The sequence below is a fragment of the Balaenoptera musculus genome, chromosome 3, assembly GCF_009873245.2.
Source record: "Balaenoptera musculus isolate JJ_BM4_2016_0621 chromosome 3, mBalMus1.pri.v3, whole genome shotgun sequence".
Classification (NCBI taxonomy): Eukaryota; Metazoa; Chordata; class Mammalia; order Artiodactyla; family Balaenopteridae; genus Balaenoptera; species Balaenoptera musculus.
In genome coordinates this window covers 126,989,586-127,016,017 of record NC_045787.1, presented here as the reverse complement: position 1 = coordinate 127,016,017, position 26,432 = coordinate 126,989,586, and the positions used below count along the sequence as shown (strand labels likewise).

The window sequence follows — 26,432 nt, the reverse complement described above, 5'->3', positions numbered from 1 at the left end:
ACTCTACTGTACATTTAAACACTTATTAAGAGGGTGGATCTCATGTTAAACGTTTTTATCATAATTTTTAAAAATAGCCGAGCAAAGGCGCAAAGTGTGAAAAATCACAGCAACTTCAACATAAATGGCCTGCCAGGTGGACGGTGCTGCTCACAGGTATAAGCCAGGGCTGCTCCTTCCCTTCTATAAAGCCTTTCTATCCTCTACTCCTTGCACTGAGTCTGCTGGGACTCCCTTCCCCAGTTGGGGGATATCCTGCATACACTGGTTATGGGCAAACTTTCAGAGCTTCCTGCCACACTCTGCACCCCTCCCAACCCACCTAATTCTCAGTCTCCTCCCCCAAGGCATGGAGAGAAGGACCAATGTCCATGTTATATCCTTACTATGTACCATTCACTGGGAATTTACCTACTAGGCTCAGACTTTATATGTATTATTTATACTCCTAACAACCCTATGAAGTAGGCTTTAATATGCCCACTTTGCAGATTAGACAAGTGAGGATCTGAAAGTTTAAGCAACTTGCCAGAGTTCCCACAGCTACATAGTAGCAGAACCAAGATTCTAATCTGTTAGTGTGCACCTAATGCCCACTCAGAGCCTAGAAGAACAGTGCAGAGCATTAAATAGGCACTCAGATATTTGATGAATGAATGAATATGTTTTTATTTCAAAGAGCTTAAAGGGACACTGGTCCTACTACTACTGTGTAGCACAGGGAACTCAGCTCAATGTTATGTGGGAGCCTGGATGGAAGGGTAGTTTGGGGGAGAATGGATACGTGTATATGTATGGCTGAGTCGCTTTGCTGTGCACCTGAAACTATCACAACATTGTTCATCGGCTATACGCCAATATAAAATAAAAAGTTTAAAAAAAAAAAAGGGGGGGACACTGGTCCTAAATGACTCTCCTGCCCCTCCAGTCCCTCAGGGGAATATATCTTTTTATTTCCATTAGGACATGAGCTTTACGTGTCCAAGCCCATTGGAGAGGCCGCACAGATCCTAATCCCCAAAGGTGACTGGATTCAGAGTCTCCCCTGAGAGCAGGCTGGGTGGGAGAGGGGACTCAGGGACCTCAGCAGGTAAAGGAGGCACCATGGAAAGGCAGACTGGGAGGAATCCGAGGCCAACATGGCCTTGCTCACCCATTGCCCGCCCCACCCAGCGCGCATCCAGACTGGAAGGGTGCCGGGCTCAGGATGGCCACCGAGGCCCTGGCTGGCTTGGATTCTGCTGCAGCCAGGCTCAGTTTCATATCTCCAGGAAGCTAAGCCCCAGTGCAGCATGACAGAAGGACAAATCAGCAGAAAGTGATGTTCCAAGGTCATTCAACTTCAGGAAATTCACCCAGTGTGACGGCTGCCCCACTTTGGAGCTTTTATCTCTAGAAATTCAACTGCGTGCACTTTCCCTTCCCTTCCCCCTCCTTCTCCCGCTCCCTCTTTCCCCTCTTCTTCCCCTCCCTCTCCCTGCCCTTTCCCTCCCTGCTTCTGCCTTGTGCTTAAAGGGCCCGAATCCACAGCCGTGGGTGAGAGCTGGAGGGGGAAGCTCGCGCCAGGCCGTGGGCCTCACCACGTGGGGCCGAGGTGCCAGCAGCTAAGCCCCACAAGACCACCAGTTAGGGGTCTTCGGGTATTGAGGTTGGCTTTTCAGGATAGCAGGGCTAGAAAGCCCGCCAGCAAACACACGAGCTCAAAATCCAAAGGCCAGGAGACGTGGTTTTGAACCCTGGCTGAGCCATCAGCTGGCTGTGTGACCTGACATGCCTCTCCGCCTAACCTTCTCTGCATCCCAGTTTTCTCACCTGTCCGGTGCAGGAGTTGGCCTGATGATCTAAGTCTCTTTGGCCTCCATGAGCCTTTCTTCTCTGTTCCCTGCAGCAGGGGCTCAGATGCTGGCAAAGCCTTTCAAGCTGAAGCCTTGCATCGCAGCTGAGCTGCAGACCTTGGATTCTGTTAAGGGGACTCCCTCTGGTTCTGAGGCTGCAGTCTCGGCCAGGGCTGAACAACCCAAAATAAACAGCTAGCCCAGACGCCTGGAGCAACCACCACTCCCCAACTGACCCCAGCAGGAGCCCGTAGACGCGAGTCAGCTGTGTTGGACACCCAACATGCAGGGAGCCTCTTGGAAATCACTTTTGATGAGCCCAGTGTGTGAAGGGAGAAGCCAAGAACCACCTGCGCACCTGCTACATTCAGGTGCACCTGGGGATACCTGAGGCCTGGTGGTGCTCAATTTAAAATTCAGGCTCTGCCCTACCTGAGGGCTCTACAGAAGAGAAGGGATGGAGGTAGCCCATGGCCTACAGGCCTTCAGGCAACTTGCTAAAGGCAAGTTTCTAGAAGCCAGACAGACGCCAAAGAAGCCCAGAAGTTCCACTGACTCTGTGTGACTTTAGGCAACCAATTTTATCTCTCTGATGTGGAAATATACATATATTATTTCAATAAACACTGGTTCCCTAGCCTCCTTGGCCTTTCCTAGATAACTGATTTTCCAGTAGTAACTGGAACGGAGGCACAGCTTCTCTGGTTTGTGGATCCAGCATCATACGACTCCTTTCTCTTCCCAGAATCACCCTGACACTGGCCTGCCCCATGGACTTGAAGAATTTCCCCATGGACGTCCAGACGTGCATTATGCAACTGGAAAGCTGTGAGTCCCTTGCATGAGGCCTCTAAAAGAACCAGACTCTCCTATCCCCATGGGACCAGCAGAAATTCCCACACAGCTGCTCCTAACCACTGAACCCCAGGAGATAACTGTAATAGCCCAAAATACCAGATGAGGGGCTTTGCTCTTAGAAAACGCATTAGAAATATAACGTCCCTAACACTGTCTGACTGAAGTTCAGCTCTGGAGCCAGCAGCATTCTCCAAAGAGGCACTGTTCCATGTCCCCCGGGAACATGCTCGCCAGGAATGGAGGAGCAATAGCTTGAATAAGTCATGGTCCTTGAACTCACAGGGATGCTCACTCCAGCAGGGGAGAGAGAGGTCTTCCGCACAAATAACTCTAAGGCAGGCAGCAAGTGGTAAGTGTGTGGTTAGACGTACAAAATGCTGTGGCCTCAAGGCAGAAAGTGCACTTCCTTCTGACTGGGAAGGAGACAGGGTATGGGGAAGGCTTTATGGAGGAGATCACAGGTGAACCAAGATTTTAACAGATGGGGTAGCTCACTTCTTTGATTGCAAACACAGAAACCAATCTGGCTCATGTAAAGAATAGAACTAAGTGGAAGGACATAGGGGTTCCACATGGACTTGAAGGAAAAGTTAAAGTACAAGAACCAGGCCAGAGCATTTAGGCAACTAACAGACCACCCCCTTGGAGCACCACGTCTGAGGAGAGTCTGCACCAGCCAACTCCGAACCCTTTGTCACTTTACTCAACAAAGTCCTGGGGCAGAGAGTCTGATTGGCCTAGTTGAGTCACCATCTCACACCTTGGCCCCCAACTGATAGCCCCGCCAGGACAGCATACCATACAGTCATTCCCCAGAGGGAAATCTGCTGGGGGCACAAGAGGGGGCTTGCAAGGATGGTGCACAGGCAAAAATAGCGGAGGGCAGCTGAATCTGACCATGGGACTGAGGCGTGAGGGCAAGAGGACAAGCTAAGGTGGGAGGCTTGGAGGGGGGCGGTAAGAGAGGTGGAAGGGCTGTGGGGTAGATGTCAACAGCGAAACCAGCTTTAACCTCTCCTGTGGGGAGAAAAAAACAGCAGCAGCAACATAGTCTCATGAGTTCCACTGAGTGTCTGATGCCTCTCTGCTTCTAACGTGCTTCATGCTAGACGCCCTTCCTGAAGCACCCCTGACATGCTTCAGATAAGAGCTTCCGGGCGGTGACTGCTCCTTCTTCTGATCCCATCCCAGTTGGATACACCATGAATGACCTCATCTTTGAGTGGCAGGAGCAGGGGGCTGTGCAGGTGGCAGATGGACTGACTCTGCCCCAGTTTATCCTGAAGGAGGAGAAGGACTTGAGATACTGCACCAAGCATTACAACACAGGTACGTGCGAGGGCCCACCTCAACCCAGCCAGGGCCAGAGGTCATTGCAAACATTCATTCAGTCACTGATCCAACGGATCTTCCGAGGTACCCGTGGTGGATCTATCTCCGTATTTATTACCTAGTGGTTAAGAGAATGTCCCTTAAAACCAAACAGTGGCTCCCACACTTTCTTCCTGTGAGTCCTGGGACAAGTAACTTGAGCTTGGGCCACATCTCATTACAAGGGGAGCTGGGAGATACAGTCTCTTTTCCAGGTAGCAGTATGTCCAGCTCAGGACGGACCCTGTCCCTAAGGCAGAAGGGAGAGCTGACAGTGGGAGGACATCTAGCAGTGTCTATCACAGAGGGACTGGCATTTCTATTTTTTTTGTTAAGATTTTTTTTTTTTTTTGATGTGGACCATTTTAAAGTCTTTACTGAATTTGTTACAATATTGCTTCTGGTTTTGGTTTTTTTTGGCCACGAGGCATGTGGGATTTTAGCTCCCCGAGCAGGGATCGAACCTGTACTCCCTGCATTGGAAGGTGAAGTCTTAACCACTGGACCGCTGGGGAAGTCCCGGGACTGGCATTTCTGAGAGGGCAAAAGCACAGAGAATGTTCACATTAGACCTCAGTGGGGAGCTGGGAGCTGGCACTGAGGATTAGTAAACAGTGAAGTTGGAAAGGGTCCCCTGGACTGAGCTATGAGGAGGGAACCCCACTTTTTAGCTCAGCTCTCTATCTCCTATGCCTAGCCCAGCATTTGTTGGAAGGTTGAACACAGGGATGAAGTGGGGTCGGATCAAGACTGGCTTTGCCTGCCCTGTTTCAGGCTGGGAAGGAGCTCATGGAACATTGAGGACAAAAGGCAGTCAGTTAGTATGCCACGCTGGGGAGCTGGGCGGGGGGCTGCTGTCTGAACACAGCTGAGTGGAGTGGAGGCACATGACAGGCTGGGACAGGGGCCCAGGAGAAGAGGAGGTGAAGGCGAGGGGTTCAGAGAAACCACTGTGGGTTCTGATGCAAGTAAAAGGCCCAGAAAAAAAGCAGGCAGCCTGGGTGCCGGTCTGTTTAGGACAGCTGTCTCTTTCCAGTGACCTCGGAGATATCTTAGAACCTTCAAAAATACTCTCTTCATCCCTGGGCAAGCTGAGACTCAGAGACAATATCCAAGGGGAACTGGTTCCAGGACCCGCCAAATTACCGAATTCCAGGGATGCTCAAGACCATAGTTGGCCCTCCTCACTGAAGGATGCAGGGCCCACAGATACGGAGGGCCAACTGTACTCTGATTAGCAGTGAGTCCCCATGAATCAAATAATCACAACAGACTCTCACATACCACGGCCCTTTACTGTTTACACAGCGTTTTCTCATACATCATCTCAGTTGCCCTTCACTATTCACATTTAAGTGAGAGCTGAGTTCTGGGCTAGCTCTGTGGATTCAAGGAGAGAAGACTGGCAAGGCCCTGTCCACATGGAAGGTGCTGTCCAGGGAGCTGTAGAAAATCCCCTGGTAACTGTGCATCAGTGGACTGGAGCTAAGATGCCACCATGGGATGGCCCAGCCCAGTTCCAGGGATTCACAGATTGGGAGGAGAAGAGCTGTCCACAGTCTGGTGCAGAGGACAGAGAGAGAGAGAGTGAGATCAACTTGCCTACTAACTCAGTGTACTATGCCCTAAAGGCTCTGATGATCACGTGAAGAGAGCTGAAGGGACACAGGAAAAACAGAGCACTCCGCCTAGGGGAGACTTCACAGTTAAACTGCCAAAAAGGAGAGGGAGGATTTCTTTGGCTGGTTGTGGGGCGGAAGAAGGGCCTTCCGGGCAGAGGGATTATCAGGCTCAAAAACTCAGAAGTGTGAAGATACAGAGGATGATCAAGGCAAGGGATGGAGTGTAGGGGGTCATGAGTAGAGTAAAGAAACAAGGGAAATGGGGTGGAAACAGGCTAGAGCTCGACCGTGAAGGGCAGACTAAAGAGTTTGAACTTTTCCCTGTAGGTAATGGGGACTTTCTTGTATGGGTAGAGGTGGAAGGAGAGAAAGGTTCTACAAGAGGAAGTAACAGAAATGAGTCACTTCTGGGGAACATAACTGGCAGAAGGATAGAGAATGATCCACTTGGGCCCACTCTTAGCAACAAAATAGTGTTGACGGGGATGACGGCAAATGACATGCTGAGCATTAATGGTTTGTGAGGACTGTGCTAAGTTCTTTATAGGCATCATCTTATTTTACCATCACAGTAACCATGAGTGACCATATGAGGTTGGTATTATTATTATCATTACTATTATCATCATTATCCTTATCCCCAATTTACCAAAGATGAGGAAACTGAGACACAGAAAGATGCAAACACTCACCTAAGGACACAGCTAGTGTGAGGCTGAACCAGGACTCTGGTCGAGGTTGCTCTGACCTCAAAGCCTTGTTCCTATCCAAGGCTACCTGGCCTTCCCACTATCATTTCTTGCAGGCAAATTCACCTGCATCGAGGCCCGGTTCCACCTGGAGCGACAGATGGGCTACTACCTGATCCAGATGTACATTCCCAGCCTGCTCATTGTCATCCTCTCGTGGATTTCCTTCTGGATCAACATGGATGCCGCCCCAGCCCGCGTGGGCCTGGGCATCACCACCGTGCTCACCATGACCACCCAGAGCTCAGGCTCCCGAGCATCCCTGCCCAAGGTAAGTCCTACCGCCCAAGAGCACGGAACACCAGGACAGGTAAGGAGGACACACCTCTCCCTTCCCTGCCTGAGATAAGGCGAGCACAAGGAATTAGTCACTATTTCTTTTTTTTTAACATCTTTATTGGAGTATAATTGCTTTACAATGCTGTGCTAGTTTCTGCTGTACAACCAAGTGAATCAGCTATATGTATACAGATATCCCCATATCTCCTCCCTCTTGAGCCTCCCTCCCACCCTCCCTATCCCACCCCTCTAGGTGGACACAAAGCACGGAGCTGATCTCCCTGTGCTATGCGGCTGCTTCCCACTAGCTATCTATTTTACATTGGGTAGTGTATATATGTCCATGCCACTCTCTCACTTCGTCCCAGCTTACCCTTCCCCCTCCCCGTGTCCTCAAGTCCATTCTCTATGTCTGTGTCTTTATTCCTGTCCTGCCCCTAGGTCCTTCAGAACCATGGTTTTTTTTTTTTTAGATTCCATATATATGTGTTAGCATACGGTATTTGTTTTTCTCTTCCTGACTTACTTCACTCTGTATGACAGTCTCTAGGTCCATCCACCTGACTACAAATAACTCAATTTCATTTCTTTTTATGGCTGAGTAATATTCCATTGTATATATGTGCCATGTCTTCTTTATCCATTCATCTGTTGATGGACACTTAGATTGTGTCCATGTCCTGGCTATTGTAAATAGAGCTGCAATGAACATTGTGGTACATGACTCTTTGAATTATGGTTTTCTACGGGTATATGTCCAGAGGTGGGATTGCTGGATCGTATGGTAGTTCTATTTTTAGTTTTTTGAGGAACCTCCATACTGTTCTCCATAGTGGCTGTATCAATTTACACTCCCACCAACAGTGCAAGAGGGTTCCCTTTTCTCCACACCCTCTCCAGCGTTTATTGTTTGTAGATTTTTTGATGATGGCCATTCTGACTGGTGTGAGGTGATACCTCATTGTAGTTTTGATTTGCATTTCTCTAATGATTAGTGATGTTGAGCATCCTTTCGTGTGTTTGTTGGCAATCTGTATATCTTCTTTGGAGAAATGTCTACTTTGGTCTTCTGCCCATTTTTGGATTAGGTTGTTTGCTTTTTGATATTGAGCTACATGAGCTGCTTGTACATTTTAGAGATTAATCCTTTGTCAGTTGCTTCGTTTGTAAATATCTTCTCCCATTCTGAGCGTTGTCTTTTCGTCTTTTTATAGTTTCCTTTGCTGTGCAAAAGCTGTTAAGTTTCATTAGGTCCCATTTGTTTATTTTTGTTTTTATTTCCATTTCTCTAGGAGGTGGGTCAAAAAGGGTCTTGCTTGTGATTTATGTCATGGAGTGTTCTACCTAGTTTTCCTCTAAGAGTTTTATAATGTCTGGCCTTACATTTAGGCCTTTAATCCATTTTGAATTTATTTTTGTGTATGATGTTAGGGAGTGTTCTAATTTCATTCTTTTACATGTAGCTGGTCCAGTTTTCCCAGCACCACTTATTGAAGAGGCTGTCTTTTCTCCACTGTATATCGTTGCCTCTTTTATCAAAGATAAGGTAACCATATGTGCGTGGATTTATCTCTGGGCTTTCTACTCTGTTCCACTGATCTATATTTCTGTTTTTGTGCCAGTACCATACTGTCTTGATTACTGTAGTTTTGTAGTGTAGTCTGAAGTCCAGGAGCCTGATTCCTCCAGCTCTGTTTTTCTTTCTCAAAATTGCTTTGGCTGTTCGGGGTCTTTTGTGTTTCCATACAAATTGTGAAATTTTTTGTTCTAGTTCTGTGAAAAATGCCATTGGTAGTTTGATAGGGATTGCATTGAATCTGTAGATTGCTTTGGGTAGTACAGTCATTTTCACAATGTTGATTCTTCCAATCCAAGAACATGGTATATCTCTCCATTTGTTTGTATCATCTTTAATTTCTTTGATCAGTGTCTTATAGTTTTTTGCATATAGGTCTTTTGTCTCCTTAGGTAGGTTTATTCCTAGGTATTTTATTCTTTTTGTTGCAATAGGAAATGGGAGTGTTTCCTTAATTTTTCTTTCAGATTTTTCATCATTAGTGTATAGGAATTCAATTCAAGAGATTTCTGTCATATGAACGCTTGATGCCTCATTCTGCTTTACTCTCCTTTAATGCTAGGTGCTGTGTTCCACTACATTCACTATAGTTGCTGGAGCCACATTCCCCATTACTCACTCATCACCAGACACAACATTCTGCTCTACTGTTAATACCAGATGCCATACTCTGCTCCCTTCAGCCTCATGTTAAGTGCAACATTCTGCACCATTTCCAATGCAGTACTGCACTTAACATTTTTTTTTTAACATTGTTTTGATATAGAAAAAGTTGAAAGAATATACAACAAACACCCTAAAAGCCTTCACCTCGATGCCAATTGTTATCATTTTGCCACATTTACTTTATCTCTATTTATAGGTAGGTAGGTAGGTAGGTAGGTAAGTAGATAGATGCAACTTTTGCTGCATCATTTGAAGGTTACAGACATGACAATTCACCTCTAAATAAGGAATAAGGGGCTTCCCTGGTGGCGCAGTGGTTGAGAATCTGCCTGCCAATGCAGGGGACACGGGTTCGAGCCCTGGTCTGGGAGGATCCCACATGCCGCGGAGCAACTGGGCCCGTGAGCCACAATTACTGAGCCTGCGCATCTGGAGCCTGTGCTCCGCAACAAGAGAGGCCGCGATAGTGAGAGGCCCGCGCACCGCGATGAAGAGTGGCCCCCGCTTGCCACAACTAGAGAAAGCCCTAGCACAGAAACGAAGACCCAACACAGCCATAAATAAATTAAATAAATAAATAAATAAATAAATAAATAAATAAATAAGGAATAAGGATCACAATGATATTATCACATCTAAAAAAATTAATATTAATTGAATAAGTATTAATGAATTAGAAATAATTCCATAATTTCATCTAATATAGAACCTTTAAATTTTCCCAATTGTCCAAAAACTGTCATCAATGGACATGGATCCAATAAACATTCATACTGCATACAGTTGCTCTTTTAATCTAGAACAGTCTCCCCACTGTTTTTTGTTTTTCATGACATGACTCTTCCATTAACTTTTTTTTTTTGGCTGCATTGGGTCTTTGTTGCTGCTCATGGGCTTTCTCTGGTTGCGGTGAGTGGGGTCTACTCTTCTTGCAGTGCACCGGCTTCTCTTTGCGGTGGCTTCTCTTTGTTGCAGAGCATGGGCTCTAGGCGTGTGGGCTTCAATAGTTGTGGCACACGGGCTCAGTACTTGTGGCTTGTGGGCTCTAGAGTGCAGGCTTAGTAGTTGTGGTGCACGGGTTTAGTTGCCCCACGGCATGTGGGATCTTCCCGGACCAGGGCTCGAGCCTGTGTCCCCTGCATTGGCAGGCGGATTCTTAACCACTGCACCACCAGGAAAGTCCCTCTACCATTAACTTTTAATGTGAGACATGACATTCTACTCCACTTGCCATCTACACTAGACACCACTCTCTCCTCTATTCATCCTCACAAGAAAACTCAACAATCTGCCCTTTGCACTATTAACGCTAGACTTTGCATTCTGCTACATTTACTGTAAAAGCTTGAAACCAAATTCTGTTTACTGTTACCAACTGACAACACTTTCTGCTCTGTTCATTTGCAACAGCAGGAGTAATATTCTGCTTCCTGTTCCTTATGTTAGGCTCAACATACTGCTCCACTCTCTATTAATAGTTGACGCCACATTCCCCCTCACTAGACTCAACATTCTACTCCACTCATTGTTAACACTAGACTTGATACTTGGCTTCGTTTGCTATTACACTCAACATGACATTCTTCCCCCTTCGCTTTTTTTTTTTTAATAAATTTATTTATTTATTTTTGGCTGTGTTGGGTCTTCGTTTCTGTGCGAGGGCTTTCTCCAGTTGCGGAGAGCGGGGGCCACTCTTCATCGCGGTGCGCGGGCCTCGCACTATCGCGGCCTCTCTTGTTGCGGCGCACAAGCTCCAGACGCGCAGGCTCAGTAGCTGTGGCTCACGGGCTTAGTTGCTCCGTGGCATGTGGGATCTTCCCAGACCAGGGCTTGAACCCGTGTCCCCTGCATTGGCAGGCGGATTCTCAACCACTGCGCCACCAGGGAAGCCCCCCCTTCGCTTTTTTTAAAGCACAAAATTCAGTGGCATTTAATATATTCACAAAGTTGTACACCCTCAGTGCTAATTCCAGAACATTTTCATCACCCCACAAAGAAACCCCCATATTCATCAACAGTCACTCCTTGTTCCCTGCTCCCACCAGCCCCTGGCAACCACTAATCCACTTTCTACCTCTATGAATTTGCCTATCCTAGACATTTCAGCTAAGGGGAATCACACAACATGTGCACTTTTATGACTGACTTCTTTCATTTAGCATAATATTATCAAGGTTCATTTATGTTGTAGAATGTATCACTACTTCATTTCTTTTTATGGCTGAATAATATTCTATTGTATGGATATTTCACATTTTGTTTATCTATTCATCAGTTGATGGACATTTGGGTTGTGCCACTTTTTGCCTATTTTAAATAATGCTGCTATGAGCATCTGTGTACAAGTCTTTGTGTGGACATATGTTTTCAACCCTTATAAGTATATACCTAAGAGTGGAATTGTTGGGTCATATGTAATTATATGCTAAAGTTTTTGAGGAACTGCCAAACTATTTTCCAGAGTGGCTACACCATTTTATAATCCTGCCAATCCTGCCAAAGTTCCAATTTCTCCACATTCTCGTTAACGCTTATTATTCTATCTCTTTGATTATAAGTATCTTAATAGAAGTGGTATCTCACCGTGGTTTTGATTTGCATTTTCTGAATAACTAATAATGTTGAGCATCTTTTCATGTGCTTATTGACCATTTCTGTATCTTCTTTGGAGAATCTATTCAAATCTCTTGCCCCACTTTTTAATTGGGGTATTTCCCTTTTTATTGTTGCGTTGTAATAGCTCTTTGTGTATTGTGGATTTAAAACCCTTATGAGATATGTGATTTGCATATATTTTCTCCCATTCTATGGGTTGTCTTTTTACTTAATTGATAATGTTCTTTATGCACAAAAATTTATAATTTTGATGAAGTCTAATTTATATTTTCTGTTGTTGCTTGTGCTTTTGGCATCGTACTTAAGAAACTAATACCTAATCCAAAATCATGAAGATTTACACATACATTTTTTTCTAAGAGTTTTATAGTTTAGCTCTAAATATAGGGTTTTGATCCATTTTTGTTTATTTTTGTATATGGTATATGGAGGGATATCATTCCTTTGCATGTGGATATCCAGTTATCCCAGCACCATTTGTTGAAAAGACTAGTCTTTCCCTCCACTGAATTTATATTCTTCTCAAAAATCAATTGTCCATAGATGTATGGATTTATTTCCGGACTCTCAATTCTATTCCATTGATAAGTATATTTATCTTTTTTTTTTTTTTCAGCACATTTACACAGAGTAACTTCTTTATTGAGTAATTTGTTTCTCCCCTTCTCTTTTTTGTTTTTTAAAGATTGATTGATTGATTGATTGATTGATTGTTATGTTGGGTCTTCGTTTCTGTGCTAGGGCTCTCCCAGTTGCAGCAAGCGGGAGCCACTCTTCATCGCGGTGCGCGGGCCTCTCACTATCGCAGCCTCTCTTGTTGTGGAGCACAGGCTCCAGATGCGCAGGCTCAGTAGTTGCGGCTCACGGGCCTAGTTGCTCCGCGGCATGTGGGATCTTCCCAGACCAGGGCTCAAACCCGTGTCCCCTGCACCAGCAGGCAGACTCTCAACCACTGCGCCACCAGGGAAGCCCCAGTATATTTATCTTTATGTCAGTATCACTCTCTTGATTACCATAGCTTTATAGTGAGTTTTGAAGTTGGGGAGTGTGAGTCCTCCAACTTTGCTCTTTTTAAAGATTGTTTTGGCTATTCTGGGTCACTTGCATTTCCATATGAACATGAATATAAATTTTAAGATCAGCTTGTCAATTTCTGCAACAACAGTAAAAAGGAATTTTAGTTAAAAATGCATTGAGTCTATATAGGAATTTGGGGAGTATTGCCATCTTAATAATATTAAGTCTTTCAACCCATGAACACAGGATGTCTTCCCATTCATTTAGGTCATCTTTAATTTCATCCCACTGCTTTCTAGACCCCATTGTTTCTAAAGAGAAATCAGCTGTTAATCTTATTGAGGATACCTTGTACATGATGAGTTGCTTCTCTCTTTCTGCTTTCAAGATTCTTTTTCTTTGGCTTCTGACAGTTTGATTATGGTATGTCTAGGTGTGGATCTCTTTGAGTTTATCTTGCTTGGAGTATATTGTGTTTCTTAGATGTGTACATTAGTGTTTTTCATCAAATTTGGTGAAATATTTGCCATTATTTCTTCAAATATTCTGCCTCTTTCTCCTCTTCTTCAGAAATACCCATCAAACATACGTTAGTGCACTTGATGGTTCCCCACATGTCTCTGAGGCTCTGTTCATTTTTCTTCATTCTGTTCCTCAAACAGGATAACCTCAAGTTCATTGATTCTTCTTCCAATTCATTCATTCTTTCTTCTGTCTACTCAGATATGCTGTTATCCTCTCTAGTAAAATTTTCAGTTCAGTTATTTTACTTTTTAACCCCAGAACTTCTATTTGGTTCTTTTTTGTAACTTCTATTTCATGCTCTACTTGGTGAGACTTTGTTGTCACACTTTTTTTTTTTTTTTTTTCGGCCAGGCTGCCCAGCTTGTGGGATCTTAGTTCCTTGACTAGGGATTGAACCCGTGGCCCCTGCAATGGAAACGCAGAGTCCTAACCACTGGACGGCCAGGGAATTCCCTCTCATACTTTAGTTGTGTAGACAAGGTTTCTTTCAGTTGTTTGAACATATTAAAAATGTAACTGATTTAAAGTCTTTGTCTGTTAAGTCCAACATCTGGGTTTCCTCAGGCACAGCTTCTTTTTTTTTTTTTTTTTTTTTTTTTTTGGCTGTGTTGGGTCTCGTTTCTGTGCGAGGGCTTTCTCTAGTTGCGGCAAGCAGGGGCCACTCTTCATCGCGGTGCGCGGTCCTCTCACTATCGCGGCCTCTCTTGTTGCAGAGCACAGGCTCCAGACACGCAGGCTCAGTAGTTGTGGCTCACGGGCCTAGCTGCTCCGTGGCATGTGGGATCCTCCCAGACCAGGGCTCGAACCCATGTCCCCTACATTGGCAGGCAGATTCTCAACCACTGCGCCACCAGGGAAGTCCAGGCACAGCTTCTTTTGACTGCTTTTTTTCCTATGTATGGGCCTGACTTAGTCAGTCCAGGCTTCTATAACAAAGTACCATAGACTGGGTGGCTCATAAACGACATAAATTTATTTCTCACAGTTCTGGAGGCTTGAAGTCTGAGATCAGAGTGTCAGCATAGTCTGGTTCTGGTGAGTATCCTCTTCCAGTTGCAAACTGCTGACGTATTGTTGTATCCTCACATGGCAGAAAGAGAGTATGCTAGCTCTCTGGACTCTTTTTATAAAGGCACTAATCCCATTCATGAGGGCTCCACTCTCATGACCTAATTACTTCCCAATGGCTTCATCGTCAAATACCATCGCATTGGGATTAGGATTTCAACATATGAATGTTGGGAGGACACAAACATTCAGTCCATTGCATTCACTGTATTTTCTTGTTTCTTTGTATGTCTTAGATTTGTTGTTGAAAATTACACATTTTACATTATACAATGTGGCATCTCTGGAAATCAGATTCTCCTCCCTCCTCAGGATTTGTTGTTGTTTGTTTGTTTAATAACTTTACAGAACTAATTCTGTAATGTCTGTATTCTTTGCTGTGTGGGACCACTGAAGTCTCTACAGTTAGCTTAGTGGTTAGCTAAGAACTTAAGAGATTTCCTTAAATGCCTGCACCCAATAAATCTCCCAGCCTTTGCCTAGGGGCTCTGTGTGTGTTAGGATATACTTTCAACACTCAGCCAAGCAGTTTACAACTTTGCCTTAGCCTTCCTGTTTATTCAGAGTTGAGTGCTAAGAGCCTTCTCGGCTCTTCCCTGAGCATACACACAGGCCTAAGAATGTGCATAGATTCCCAGGAATATATCATAGCTTCCTAAAGCCCTCTATGGACAGCTCATTCCCCAGATTTTCCTTTTATACTTTTTGATCAACCTATTGTTTGCCTCAACTGTTACCAACTGCCTGGGGCTGATGTAATGTTCAACACTTGCCAATGATTGTTTTCAACAAATGCCCTCAAGGAAAAAGCTGTTCACACTGGACCAGCTCCAAGTCAGGTCAAATAAAAACAGCCTTGTGAGTGGGATCTCTCAGAGAACCACAAAACTGGTCAAATAACAATTCCCTGAGAATGCAGCTTTAAAGAAGCTCCTACTCTGTTCTGCCCCATGCAGTGGCTATCAGGATACTCGTGTTCACCATGCTTGCAGGCTGTTGGATTTCAAAGCTAGCACAGAGCTGGGGATGAGAGAATGGGAATAGGGCAACTTAGAACACCACAAAGCCCCAAGGGAAATAAAAACGTACATCCGCACAAAAGCTTACACACTGATGTTCACAGCAGCTTTACTCATAATAACCAAAAGGTAGAAACAGCCTAAACTGTCCATCAACTGATAAATGGATCAACAATATGTGTTATATCCATACAATGGAATATTATTTGGCCATAAAAAAGAATAAAATACTGACACATGCTACCAGATGGATGAGTCTTGAAAACATTATGCTAAGTGAAAGAACCCAGTCATAAAAGGCCACAAATTGTATGATTCCATTCATATGAAATGTCCAGGACTGGAGGAAGACAACTGGGGGAATAAGGAAATGATAGCTAAAAGATAGCAGGTTTCTTTTTGAGGTGATGAAGACGTTCTAAAATTGACTGTGATGATGATTGCACATATCTGTGAATGTATAAAACCGTTGAATTGTACACTTTAAATGTGTATGATATGTGAATTATATCTCAATAAAGCTGGGGGTTTTTTAATGCCATGAAGCTTGATGTTCTTACTGAGATCCAGCTGATTTTCTTAAATAAATGCTTACAGGATTGCTGTTAGACTTTGATTACTTAACAGAGTTCTGAAAAAAAGCTGGTTCTGACCGTTTTTGATAGTTGCTTTTATGGGGAGAGAGAGTTTTTGAAGATCTTACTCTGCCATTCGCACTGACATCCTCCACTTAGTTTTAACCCTAGGTACAAATTCTGTTCCTATTTAGAGCTTTAGTCTAAATACCACATTCTGTTCCACTTAACAATAATGCTAGACACACCGTCCCCCTCTCTTTAGGGCTCTTCTAGGCACCATGTTCTTTTTTCCCCAATATTCTGTCCTGTCTTCTTGATGCATTTCTCTTCTGTTTCCCTCTGCACCCTCCACCTTAATATCCCAGCTGAGAGGGGACAGCAGTGAGTGAGTGATGGGGGAGGGGGTCCTAAGGAGCAGAAAACATTCCTCGGTACTCAAGACTTCCCTCTGCTCTCTCCTCACTTCCCTGTGCTCTTCCCCCACCTCCGCCCCAGGTGTCCTATGTGAAAGCCATTGACATTTGGATGGCCGTGTGCCTGCTCTTCGTGTTCTCAGCCCTGCTCGAGTACGCCGCTGTCAACTTTGTGTCTCGGCAGCACAAAGAGCTGCTCCGATTCAGGAGGAAGCGAAGACATCACAAGGTAGGCCTTTGGCTCGCTGCTGGCAGCAAACGGAAGAGTGCCAGGCAGCTCTGTCTTGTGATACTTGTTTCACTGGACCATCCTTCTCAGTGGGTAAAGCAGGCACAAAATAGGGGTCAAAGTTCTGGAAGTCCTAGCTTCCCCTCCCATAAACAATGCCCTGATTGGGTCTATAGGCAGATAGTAACACTAATTATCAGGTTACACCCGAAGACAGAACTGATGGAGCAAACACTGACCGTGTCAAGATAGAAACTAGCTGTAAACCCAAAGCATGGCAGGCAGAGGGGGTGTCTGTTGGTGTTTTCTACAGGGTGGAAAACATTTCAATTATTTCAATGGGCCTGATTCCAGAAGGGATTTGCACCACAAAAGGTGAGATCTTAAGAGCAGAATGTCCAGTTTCCAGGCCTTTGATTCCTACTTCCAAGAAAAGGGCATCCAGCAAGATTCTCCCCCAGAGTGGATCCTCTCACCTTATGAGGAATTGAATAAAGAAATACTTGGCACACCACCTCTGAAAAGTCACCAACCTCTGTTAACTCAGAGGCTGTGTGTGTCCCAACCAACAAGCGCCACTGGGGAGCATGCAGCCTGTGGGAGAAAACTGGCTCCACATCCTGGTCCATAACTGCTTCCCCAGGAGACCTTTCTCCTGCGGATCAGAGAAGCTGCTTTTCTCTCCAGCCTCACCTTCACATCACTTCCTCCTTTGCTCTCTGAGCACCATCTACACTGGCTTTTTTCATAGTTCCTCAAGCACACGCACAGGACGTTAGGCGTCTGGTTCTCTCCTCCTGGGTTGCTCTTCCGGTGCACTTTGCCTGCTATGAACCCACTCATTTTCCAGTTCTCGGCTGAGGCATCTTTCCTTGATATCCTAGTCAAGGTTAGGTCCTGTACTGAGGTGCGTATGTCAGGCTGTTAAGTATGGTCGTGCAGGTTGTATCCTACAAGGGCCCCCAGCCAAGGAGGTGCTCTTCTCTAAATCCTGCCCCGGCGTGGACTCTATCAGCCAGAGGAAGGGATCTCGATTCATACACCCCAAGAGGCGGATGCCTTTCTTCTAATTTGCACAAAGACACCGTTTATGCCAGCGAAGACCATACTCTAGCTGAACTCAGTTTCTTTCCTTCTGAACATTTATCTTGGGTTATAATTATGCATTCAATCATGTGATTGTTTACTGCGCATCGTCCACTGAATGATAAGCTCCCTCAGGGCAGAGACCCTGTCTCCTCTTGCTCAGTGCTACATCCCTGGTGCTTAACACAAGGCCTGATAGACAGTGAACATGCAATAGGCTTTTGTTGAACAAATGGACAAAGGGATAAAAAACCTAATGAAAAAAGAGACCTGCCAGTCACAGAGGTTACCTGGAAGTGTTTCCATCAATGGTTAAGGAAAACCAGGGGCTCATACACTCTGACCTGTCAGGCCACACCACATACCTGCCACACACCAAGGCCCTAGCTGCTTTAGGTTGACCTACTGAAAACAGCTGTCTACCGAGTTACAAGGTGCTGTGACAAAGGACTCTGCCTCTTTGGTATGTGATTTTCAGCTAGCCTCTTTTGGGGCCCGGCTTCTCCATCTGTAAAATGGACTAAGTGGGTATAATGGGGGACTGTGGTGAAGATGAAATCAGATGCCAAAGTAGCTTTAAGTTTTGTTCCTGCCACACAAGTGCCAGGGATTAAAATGATTCCATAGGCACAAATTTCCCTTAGTATGTTTCTTAAACACCAGCAATCTGATTCAATTAACTTCTAGCAGTTAACCGCAGGCGGCAGGCAGACGTTCCGAGACAGAAGATGCCCATGGGAGTTAGGATATAACCTGCGCTGGAAGAGGAAACCATCTTGGGTGCAGCGAGCCAGACAGGACTTCTTGAAAGACCCTAGTTTTAGTCCTTCCATTACTGTCCACCAGATACCTAGCCTCTGTCTCTTAACATAGTCTAAACAAGGAACTGACCAAACACAACTATCTCTGGGATTTACTTTTTATTTTCCCTTTCTCCCCCATAGGCTAGCGTTTTCTGCATTTCCCTCTGCTAAAAGAAGTTCAAAAATTTGTTGCAGAGAGAGTTATTTGGGAAGACTACGTCCAAAATATTTGACTGGCACCAGCCCACTAGACTGTGCCCTGCACAACTCCAGGGGGCAGCATTTACAGAGATGAAAATGTGAATGAAGCTCCTTGCAGATATGTAATATGCAGGACCTACAGTACTTCCAAAGGCTGCCTTCACCCTTGCCAAATGCCTACCAGTTTTATACACTAGAGGAAAACAAAAGCTTTGTTTTACCTCTGGCCAGGTAAAGTGTGCCTAAGGCCACTATGCAGATTTGATCAGATTCCTCTGCTCGGTTCCTTCCTCATTCTCTCACAGCACGTTGGTGCTGGAAGAGCTCTCAGAGAGCATCCCATCCACTCCTCCTGTGAGGTGACAACAGAGAGAAGGGGCAAGTTACCAGGATCCTGGAGACACTGATGGCAAAGGCAAGGCGGCCTTCCAAGACCCATGGCTATTCTCAAAACACTGACCATATACCACCAGCTGCTGCTTATCTGTTCATCAATGTTTCCATCCTGAAGCAGATAAAAATAGTCCTGCATTTATTAGATCTTAAATAGGAACTAAGATTTAGCCCAAGGCGGTGGTCAAAAACTGGTAGCTAGAAGGTCAAATTTGCCACGCAAATATCTTTAAGTTTTTAAGCAGTGTCTTAAAAATCTGGAAGTGCGTGCCAGCATTCAAAAGTCACACTTCTAGTTTCACTCAAAACATGGCAGCCTCTGGTCCCGCTGGATTCACAATCCCACGTGGTACAAGTGCACTGCAAATGCCTTTAGGTAGGGAATGCATTCCACAGCCCCAGGCTCACTTCATCACTCATTTCTCCTGCCTGGCCCCTGGTGTGCATCTGAATTAGCGTGACCTTCCTTGTGCCCATGGGCTCTGAATTTGGCACAAATGTCAGAAACTACAAGGACGCAGAATCGGGCTCACCATAAAGAAGAGGTTCCTTGGAGTAAGGCCCTCTGGATGCGGCTTGTACACTGGCAGTGTACAAGCTAGGACCGCAGGGCCCCAGGGGGTTTTAAGCCCTATATGGTGAGTGAAGAGGAACTAGCTATATGCCCGAGTTTCTCGGAGCCTGTGCTCTTGGCCAGGCTCCTCAACTCCCACCATCCTCCCATGTTACCTCATTTGCTGGGCAGAAAGCATCTGGTCCTCGAATTTCCTGGCCAGCCTCATTAGTCAGATTATTAGGAAACCTCTGTGAGCCTCACTGGGCAGGCACACTACCAACCTCCCTGGGCTCTAGAGTAACTATCAGATTTCCCCTGCTCCAGGCCCACGCAGCTCCAGGTGCAGTTGGGCATTCATTTCCTGCCATCTGCTGGCTCAAATAGGAATAGCAAGCTTTTGTCCAGTCACTTCTAGGGAATTTCCTTTCTCCTGGATACAATGTGAAATTGATCATCTTCTCACCAGATGAGGCCTCCACACCTCCATCCCATCCCCTCTCATGCTTAATAGATGAAGAAGGCAGAGAATAATTTCCCAAAGCTATACAGAGAGTTAACTTGGGCCTCCCCCTGCATAACTGGAGCCCTGCGAGAAAACATTTTCAAGCACCCACTCCCACCCACCCCACCACAGCGGGGGGGGCCGATTTATACTGATAAGCAACAGAGTCGGAGCCAGCCCACTTCCAGGCACAGGGTCCAGTGACTTGGCCAGCCTCCCCCAACTCCTCTCCTCGGCTCTGGCACAAACCCTCTAGTTGTCCTGCCCATAGACAAATATTTGTTGAGCGCCGATCTGCCAGGCACTGGAGCCCATCTTCTTTCCCTCACTTCTGCAACATGGGTGTTGGACCAGATTCAGTCATTTGCAAAAGATTTCTTGAGCATTCATCATATGTGTCAAATCCCCCTGGTGCTAGCAAACGTATGGATACCAAGGGGGGAAGGTTGGGAGTGGGATGAATTGGGAGATTGGGATTGACTTACACACACTACTATGTATAAAATAGATAGCTAATGAGAACCTACTGTACAGTACAGGGAACTCTGCTCTATGCTCTGTGGTGACCTGAATGGGAAGGAAATCCAAAAAAGAGGGGATATATGTATTTGTATAGCTGATTCACTTTGCTGTACAGCAGAAACTAACACAACATTGTAAAGCAACTATACTCCAATTAAAAAAAAAAAATCCTCCTGGTGCTAGGAATACAACCGCATTTAAATTTTAAAAAAAGGTTGGGGGTGGGGAAGCTGGGATTGGAGAGGATATACAAGTAAACGTTTAGTCAACAAACATTTGCAGAGTTTTGAACTTCTGCCCAGGAAATATATTCATGACAGACTTTGCCTCTGACTTCATGGAGTTTACAGTCTAATGGAAGAGACAGACATTAATCAAGGAAAACAATGGGATAAGGGCTTTAAAATACAAAAAAGGAAAAAGAAGGAGGGATGTAGAGGGAGCTTATGGAGCACACAGCAGGCACACCTAGCCTATCCTCAGGGAAGGCCTCTGAGTAGGAATTAGTTCAGGGAAAGAGAAGGAGATGGAAGCAGGGGTGCGGCTGGGAGAGTGTTCCAGCAGAGAGACCCGCCTTCCCAGAGGCCAGAGTGAAAGAGGAGTGCAGCACTTTCCAACAGATGGAAATATCACAGGGTGGCTGGAGCACAGAATGCCAGACGGAGATACGCAGACAGGACTGCCCAAATCATCTAAGGCTTTGTCACCATGTAAAAGTTTTAATTATCTTCAAGTCAGTGGCAGCCTATTAAAAAGTTCTAAGCAAAAGATGACCAATAAGATTTATGTCGTAACAACCCAGATGGGTTGGAGGGGGCTCGGGGGGAGATGGGAGGCAGGAGGGAAACTAGGCTAGACGTCATCACAACAAGCCCAGATGGGGAGCCAGGATGGAGTGGCAGGAGCAGAGCTGGACAGGCACTGGGGCCCCTGGACTCCGCCTCCTGTTCTCTGCTGGCCCTGCCCCTCACAGGAACAAGCAGGAGACAGGGAGGCTACCCGAAGAGCTCTCGCTCTCTAGGATGGCAGAGTGAGCCGATAAAACCCCCCAGAGCCACACACTGAACCAGCAGCCCAGCTGAGACTCTCAGCGTGCCTCAGAACTCACAAGGAAGGACCACAAAGCCGGACATGATGAGAGCAGACAAGAGTGTCTCCACGATCCAGATGAGGAAAAGAAAAAGCGAGGCGGGTGAGGGAAGCAGACATTTGGGTAGTGAGCATGAGGCAGGGAGGGGGGAACATGCAACACAACAGGCAGGGGTGCAGAGCATAGGGTGGGGGAGAGGGGGAAATCTGCAAAGGTAAGTCGGAGCCAAATGATGAAGGGCTTGAATGATAACTTGATAAAAATCCAGAGGTATGTCTGAGGTCACACCTGCCAGGGATACAGGAACATGGAGGTAAGAAGCAGCTGTGGTGCCCTGGCTTGTGAGTGGAGGTGAGGCCCACAGCCCTTGCTCCCTCCTGGGCCGTTCACTCCCTCCCCCAACCTACGCACAGAAGACATTAACTGGGGAATGGGGTGGGGGGAAGAGGGCAAGGAGGCAACAGAGGCAAAGCAGGGGATCTCTCCAAACTGTCCCCTGGATTTCTAACAAAACAGCATTCAGAGTATCCGCTCACCTATAACCTCTGATGGTCGAAAAACACCTTGAAATAGTGGAGTGAATCTTATCCCCACTTAAAGGAAAAAACGAAATTAAAAAACTCTTTGAGAGTCACAGAAGGAAGTCTTCCAAGGAAGTGACTTGCGTAAGGTCACACAGCCAGCAAGTGATGGAGCAGAGACCTGAACACAGGTCTCCAGACTCCACGCCGCACTCCTATCCCCTGGTTTGCATCTGCTTCGGCACGTGAGTGGCGCCCCTCTATAAGGCATAACTCCCCAGCCAGCCAAAGAGCCTTCAGGAGCCTGGAATGGTGCCGTCCGGGAGGCAGGGAAAGCCAGATGGGCGTGGCCTGGCCCCCCCCCCGGGGGAGTGCCTTGCAGGGAGGGTGCCCAGCCCCTATCTTATTTTAAGTAGAGCCCCATGTTGAATCTGTTTCAGGAGGATGAGGCCGGAGAGGGCCGCTTCAACTTCTCTGCCTATGGGATGGGCCCGGCCTGCCTTCAGGCCAAGGATGGCATCTCGGTCAAGGGCGCCAACAACAACACCACCACCAACCCACCTCCTGCGCCATCTAAGTCCCCGGAGGAGATGCGAAAACTCTTCATCCAGAGGGCCAAGAAGATTGACAAAATCTCCCGCATCGGCTTCCCCATGGCCTTCCTCATCTTCAACATGTTCTACTGGATCATCTACAAGATCGTCCGCAGGGAGGATGTCCATAACCAGTGACGGGTCTGGGATGGGGGGAGGCTGGGAGAGGGCAGAGTGGGAAGAGCACAGGAATCTGAGGGCCGAAGAGGAGGGGACGAGAGGGAGGGGGCGCACACACAACCGTCTCCTTCTCTGCAATGTGTGCAATCCCAAATGCGGCGATGCATGACTCTTAGAATGTGGCACTATCTATTTAACCTCGGGTGGCTGGTGGGAGCGGGGAGGGAGGGGCTTTTCTAATACAGGAACTGAGGGGCCAGGGAGGAAGGGGAGGGTTCGGGGTGGGTCCGGGGGAGTGGGAGAAAACAGCTTTCAAAAATTTGAGTCCGTGGGCTGTGCAGTTTTCCTGTTTGGAAGGAGCGTGCAGTCTGCCCCAGAGCAGAAGGGAAGCAATATAATATAGGATATATATTCATGCTTAATATTAATCCAAAACCACAAGAACAAAAGATTTCTTTCTTAACCTATCAGCCTAGTAACTGCTTAAATTTTTAAAGTCACAGAAGTGATGGACAATTTTTCCCAGAGTGGAAACAGTCACAAATAAGCTTGCTCTGGTGTGTGTCCCACATCACACCCCTCCAAACGCCATGCCTATCTTCAAACTGGCCCAGGTGGACTCATGCCAAAAAGCCATTCCGCCTCTGCTTCAAGAGGGTCGTGCGGCCCAGGCATGGGTAGTGGAAATGGGGAAAAGTGGAGAGAAGAGAAGGGAGTGACTAAAGAGATGGGACATTTCCGAGGCCCGAAGAATGAGAACCCATCCTCACGTCTCCAGGCTGAGGACCTCTCTTTGAGCTGCCCCTCTCTGAGCCCTCACGCTTATTTGCTTCACCACCCACCCCACTTACCCTCCACCACCACCCAGAGATGGCCGCCGTGGTTTTTCTCATCGTATTGCCAATATGCAATCTTTTTTATGGTTAAAAAAAAAACGTAATAATCTCAAGAAATAATATGCAGATAGACTGAGTATAAACAGATGCACTTTTTTCAGATGTCTATTTTTGGGGAGAGTCTCTGGAATTGCAAGTGGGTGTATGTTTGGGAAGGTGGGGTCCATAGGATGAAACAGATGCATTATATCGTGGTTATACAGAGTGAAGTTTTGCGAGGTGAAAGGGTAGCAGTGAGGCTGCTGCCACGTAGATGTGTGTATACGGGTGGAAAGACAGTAATGTTTATAAAGTCTGTTCATTATATTCTGACATTTCATATACCACAAAGAATGTGGGAAGCTTGGCGGGGAAGACCCCATTATATTTTTATAAGTCTTTTTTTTTTTGTTTTCCTTTTTGGTGCTTTGTTTGGCTTTAACATTTCAGAAAGTTAGACAAACATTTCTCTCTCCTTCTAACTCTGAAGTGCCAGAACTATCCAAGATAGCTAGGGATATCTTGGGATAGTTCTGCGGAAAAAGGAGAGAGCCTGCGAAGTGAACTGCGGGGAGTGGGGGAGCCCGCTCAAGGACACAGATGTTCACAGATGGGAGGTCTTCAAGGTGGGCCGCAGAATTAGAGGGGAGCTCTGTCCAGCAGCCTCTGGCCCACCCTCTGTCAACACCACTGCACCTGAAATGACTGCACTGTGGCTTGTGGCATCCTCCCTGCTATGGCCCGTGACCAGAATACTGGGGTTACATTTCTTTCTTTGCACTTTAGTGGATCAAAGTGGTAGGTAGCTGGTGAGACACAGCTGACAGTCAGTTGTACTGAGCCTTGGGGTTCACTTGTGCCTTTAGAGTATCCCCAACTTAGGGCAGGACAGAGATGAGACACTGGGAACCTACCTCCTCCCGAAAGCACCTTTCCCAGGGGAAATTTCTCCCATTCCCTATGCCCATAACTAATGCCCATAGAAGCCCAAAGAAGCAGGTTAAGACAAGATCCAGAAGTGATTTAGGTAAAGAAAATGCACTATGCAGCCAAAAAAGGATTTGGCTTTGTGGCTTTAATGAAAAAGCTGTTTACATCCAAGCTCGAAGGTTAATCAATCATTGCCTTCCCTTCTCTTGGCCTGTGTAGACCAGAAAACTAAACTGTACTCTAGCCTTGGAGGATGTGGGATGGAACCTGGAATCCTTTTTTCTAAGAAGCATTGAGGGATGGGAGCCAAGTGAGTAGGAGTCTCTCATGTAAGACCATCCTTTTCCCCACCACTAACATGTGTCTGAAGGAGGAAAAGTTAAATAGAGGGACTTGAACAAATACTACCAGTTCAAGACTAGAATATCAGCCTTTGAACTGCTATTAGCACCTTTCATGAGCACTATATTCACTTTATTTAAGGGAGAGGGGAAAAAACCCTCAAATCTCAAGTGGTGCATGGGTCTCTGGAAAGGCTATCATCCCCTTTCACTAGCACTTTATTCAATTTAGGGGGCAAATCATTTTTTAATGAAAAAAAATTAAAGAACCCCTTCTCTCTACTTTACTCATTATTAGACTAAATTCAGAATGTCTGAAGTCTAGGTGAATCAGGCAACAAATGCGCTAGGCCACTATCAGGAACTAAAGACAGTACCAATTGTTCTAAGACATTTTTCCTCCACTCAAACTGCAAAATCACACTATACTCCTTGTATGAGGTGTCTGGAATCTCCTCGAGACAGAGAAATCACTGGGCCATTTGCCCAACCTCTGCTGGATCCCTGAACTTCTGCCACAATAGTCAACCTCTGTGTCCACTGGGTGCTGCCAGGTCTAGTTGATAGTATCCAACAGACAACAGAATCATCTCTCTGAGACACAGAGGGGATGAAATCTTCTCTCAGACTATTCCAAACACAGCATCTCTCATAGAAAGTAAATGTGAGCGGATGCATGACAGCAGTGAAAAGAAGCATGTGAATTTTAGTCCTGCCACTAATATGCTGGGTGACCTTGGGTAAACCACTAAGCTCTGGTTTCTCTAAATACATAATGGGGAGAGTGGTACAGGTGATTTCCACCTCCCTCCTGGCACTGACTGCTCTATGTGCTTGAACTGGTCTATAGGAAGTTCACACAACAGAAAGTTTAATGTCACTTTGATTTCTGAACTCTCCGGGTGGCTATGAATGTACCTATGCACACGTATATGGACACACACAATTCTTGTTGCCTTTCTTTGGACAATTTGCAGATGTGTTTTTCCTTTCGCTCCACTTTATCAAAGGTGAACAATGGTGGGGAAAGAACATCAATCATTATAATGTCAAAAATCCCATCATGAATGAGGAATGGAGCATGCTCAAGGAGAACACATTATCATTAATGTATAATGTAGTAAGGATTTAGCAACTAGTTACATGGATTTCATCATTACAGAAAATCAAACTAGGTAATTTAAGCCAAATTTTTTTTTTTAGTTGGCTTTAACAAAAAGGGCAATAGTTCCTTAATTTCCTCTTCAGTTTGTGCACAGAGGACATCATGCCTTGGGACTATAGATGCCAAGTGCTATGGTACAGAGAAAACTGATTTAGGTATAATGAGTGGTTTACTGGTTTTCAAACCCTTTACGTGTATAGATCAGTATTTCTGCATGAAGGAAGAACTGCATACTGGCATAGACGAATGGGTGATTTCACCCACCTCCCAAACTGCAGCTATTCCTAGGAGCCAAATTTAGGAGAAAGCGATT

The 26,432-nt window shown here is 45.9% G+C and overlaps 1 protein-coding gene across 1 annotated transcript in view; it reads left to right on the top strand.

Annotated features, from left to right (window-relative positions):
- GLRA1 (glycine receptor alpha 1) overlaps positions 1-23,007 on the top strand; it is an 82,468-nt gene extending 59,461 nt beyond the window's left edge. The window contains exons 5-9 of the mRNA XM_036848568.1: positions 2,581-2,663; positions 3,885-4,022; positions 6,492-6,706; positions 16,275-16,421; positions 22,512-23,007. Coding sequence (XP_036704463.1) covers positions 2,581-2,663; positions 3,885-4,022; positions 6,492-6,706; positions 16,275-16,421; positions 22,512-22,826 — 898 coding nt within the window. The 3' untranslated portion in view covers positions 22,827-23,007. The remainder of the gene's footprint in view (positions 1-2,580; positions 2,664-3,884; positions 4,023-6,491; positions 6,707-16,274; positions 16,422-22,511) is intronic.
- Positions 23,008-26,432: the final 3,425 nt, after the last annotated feature.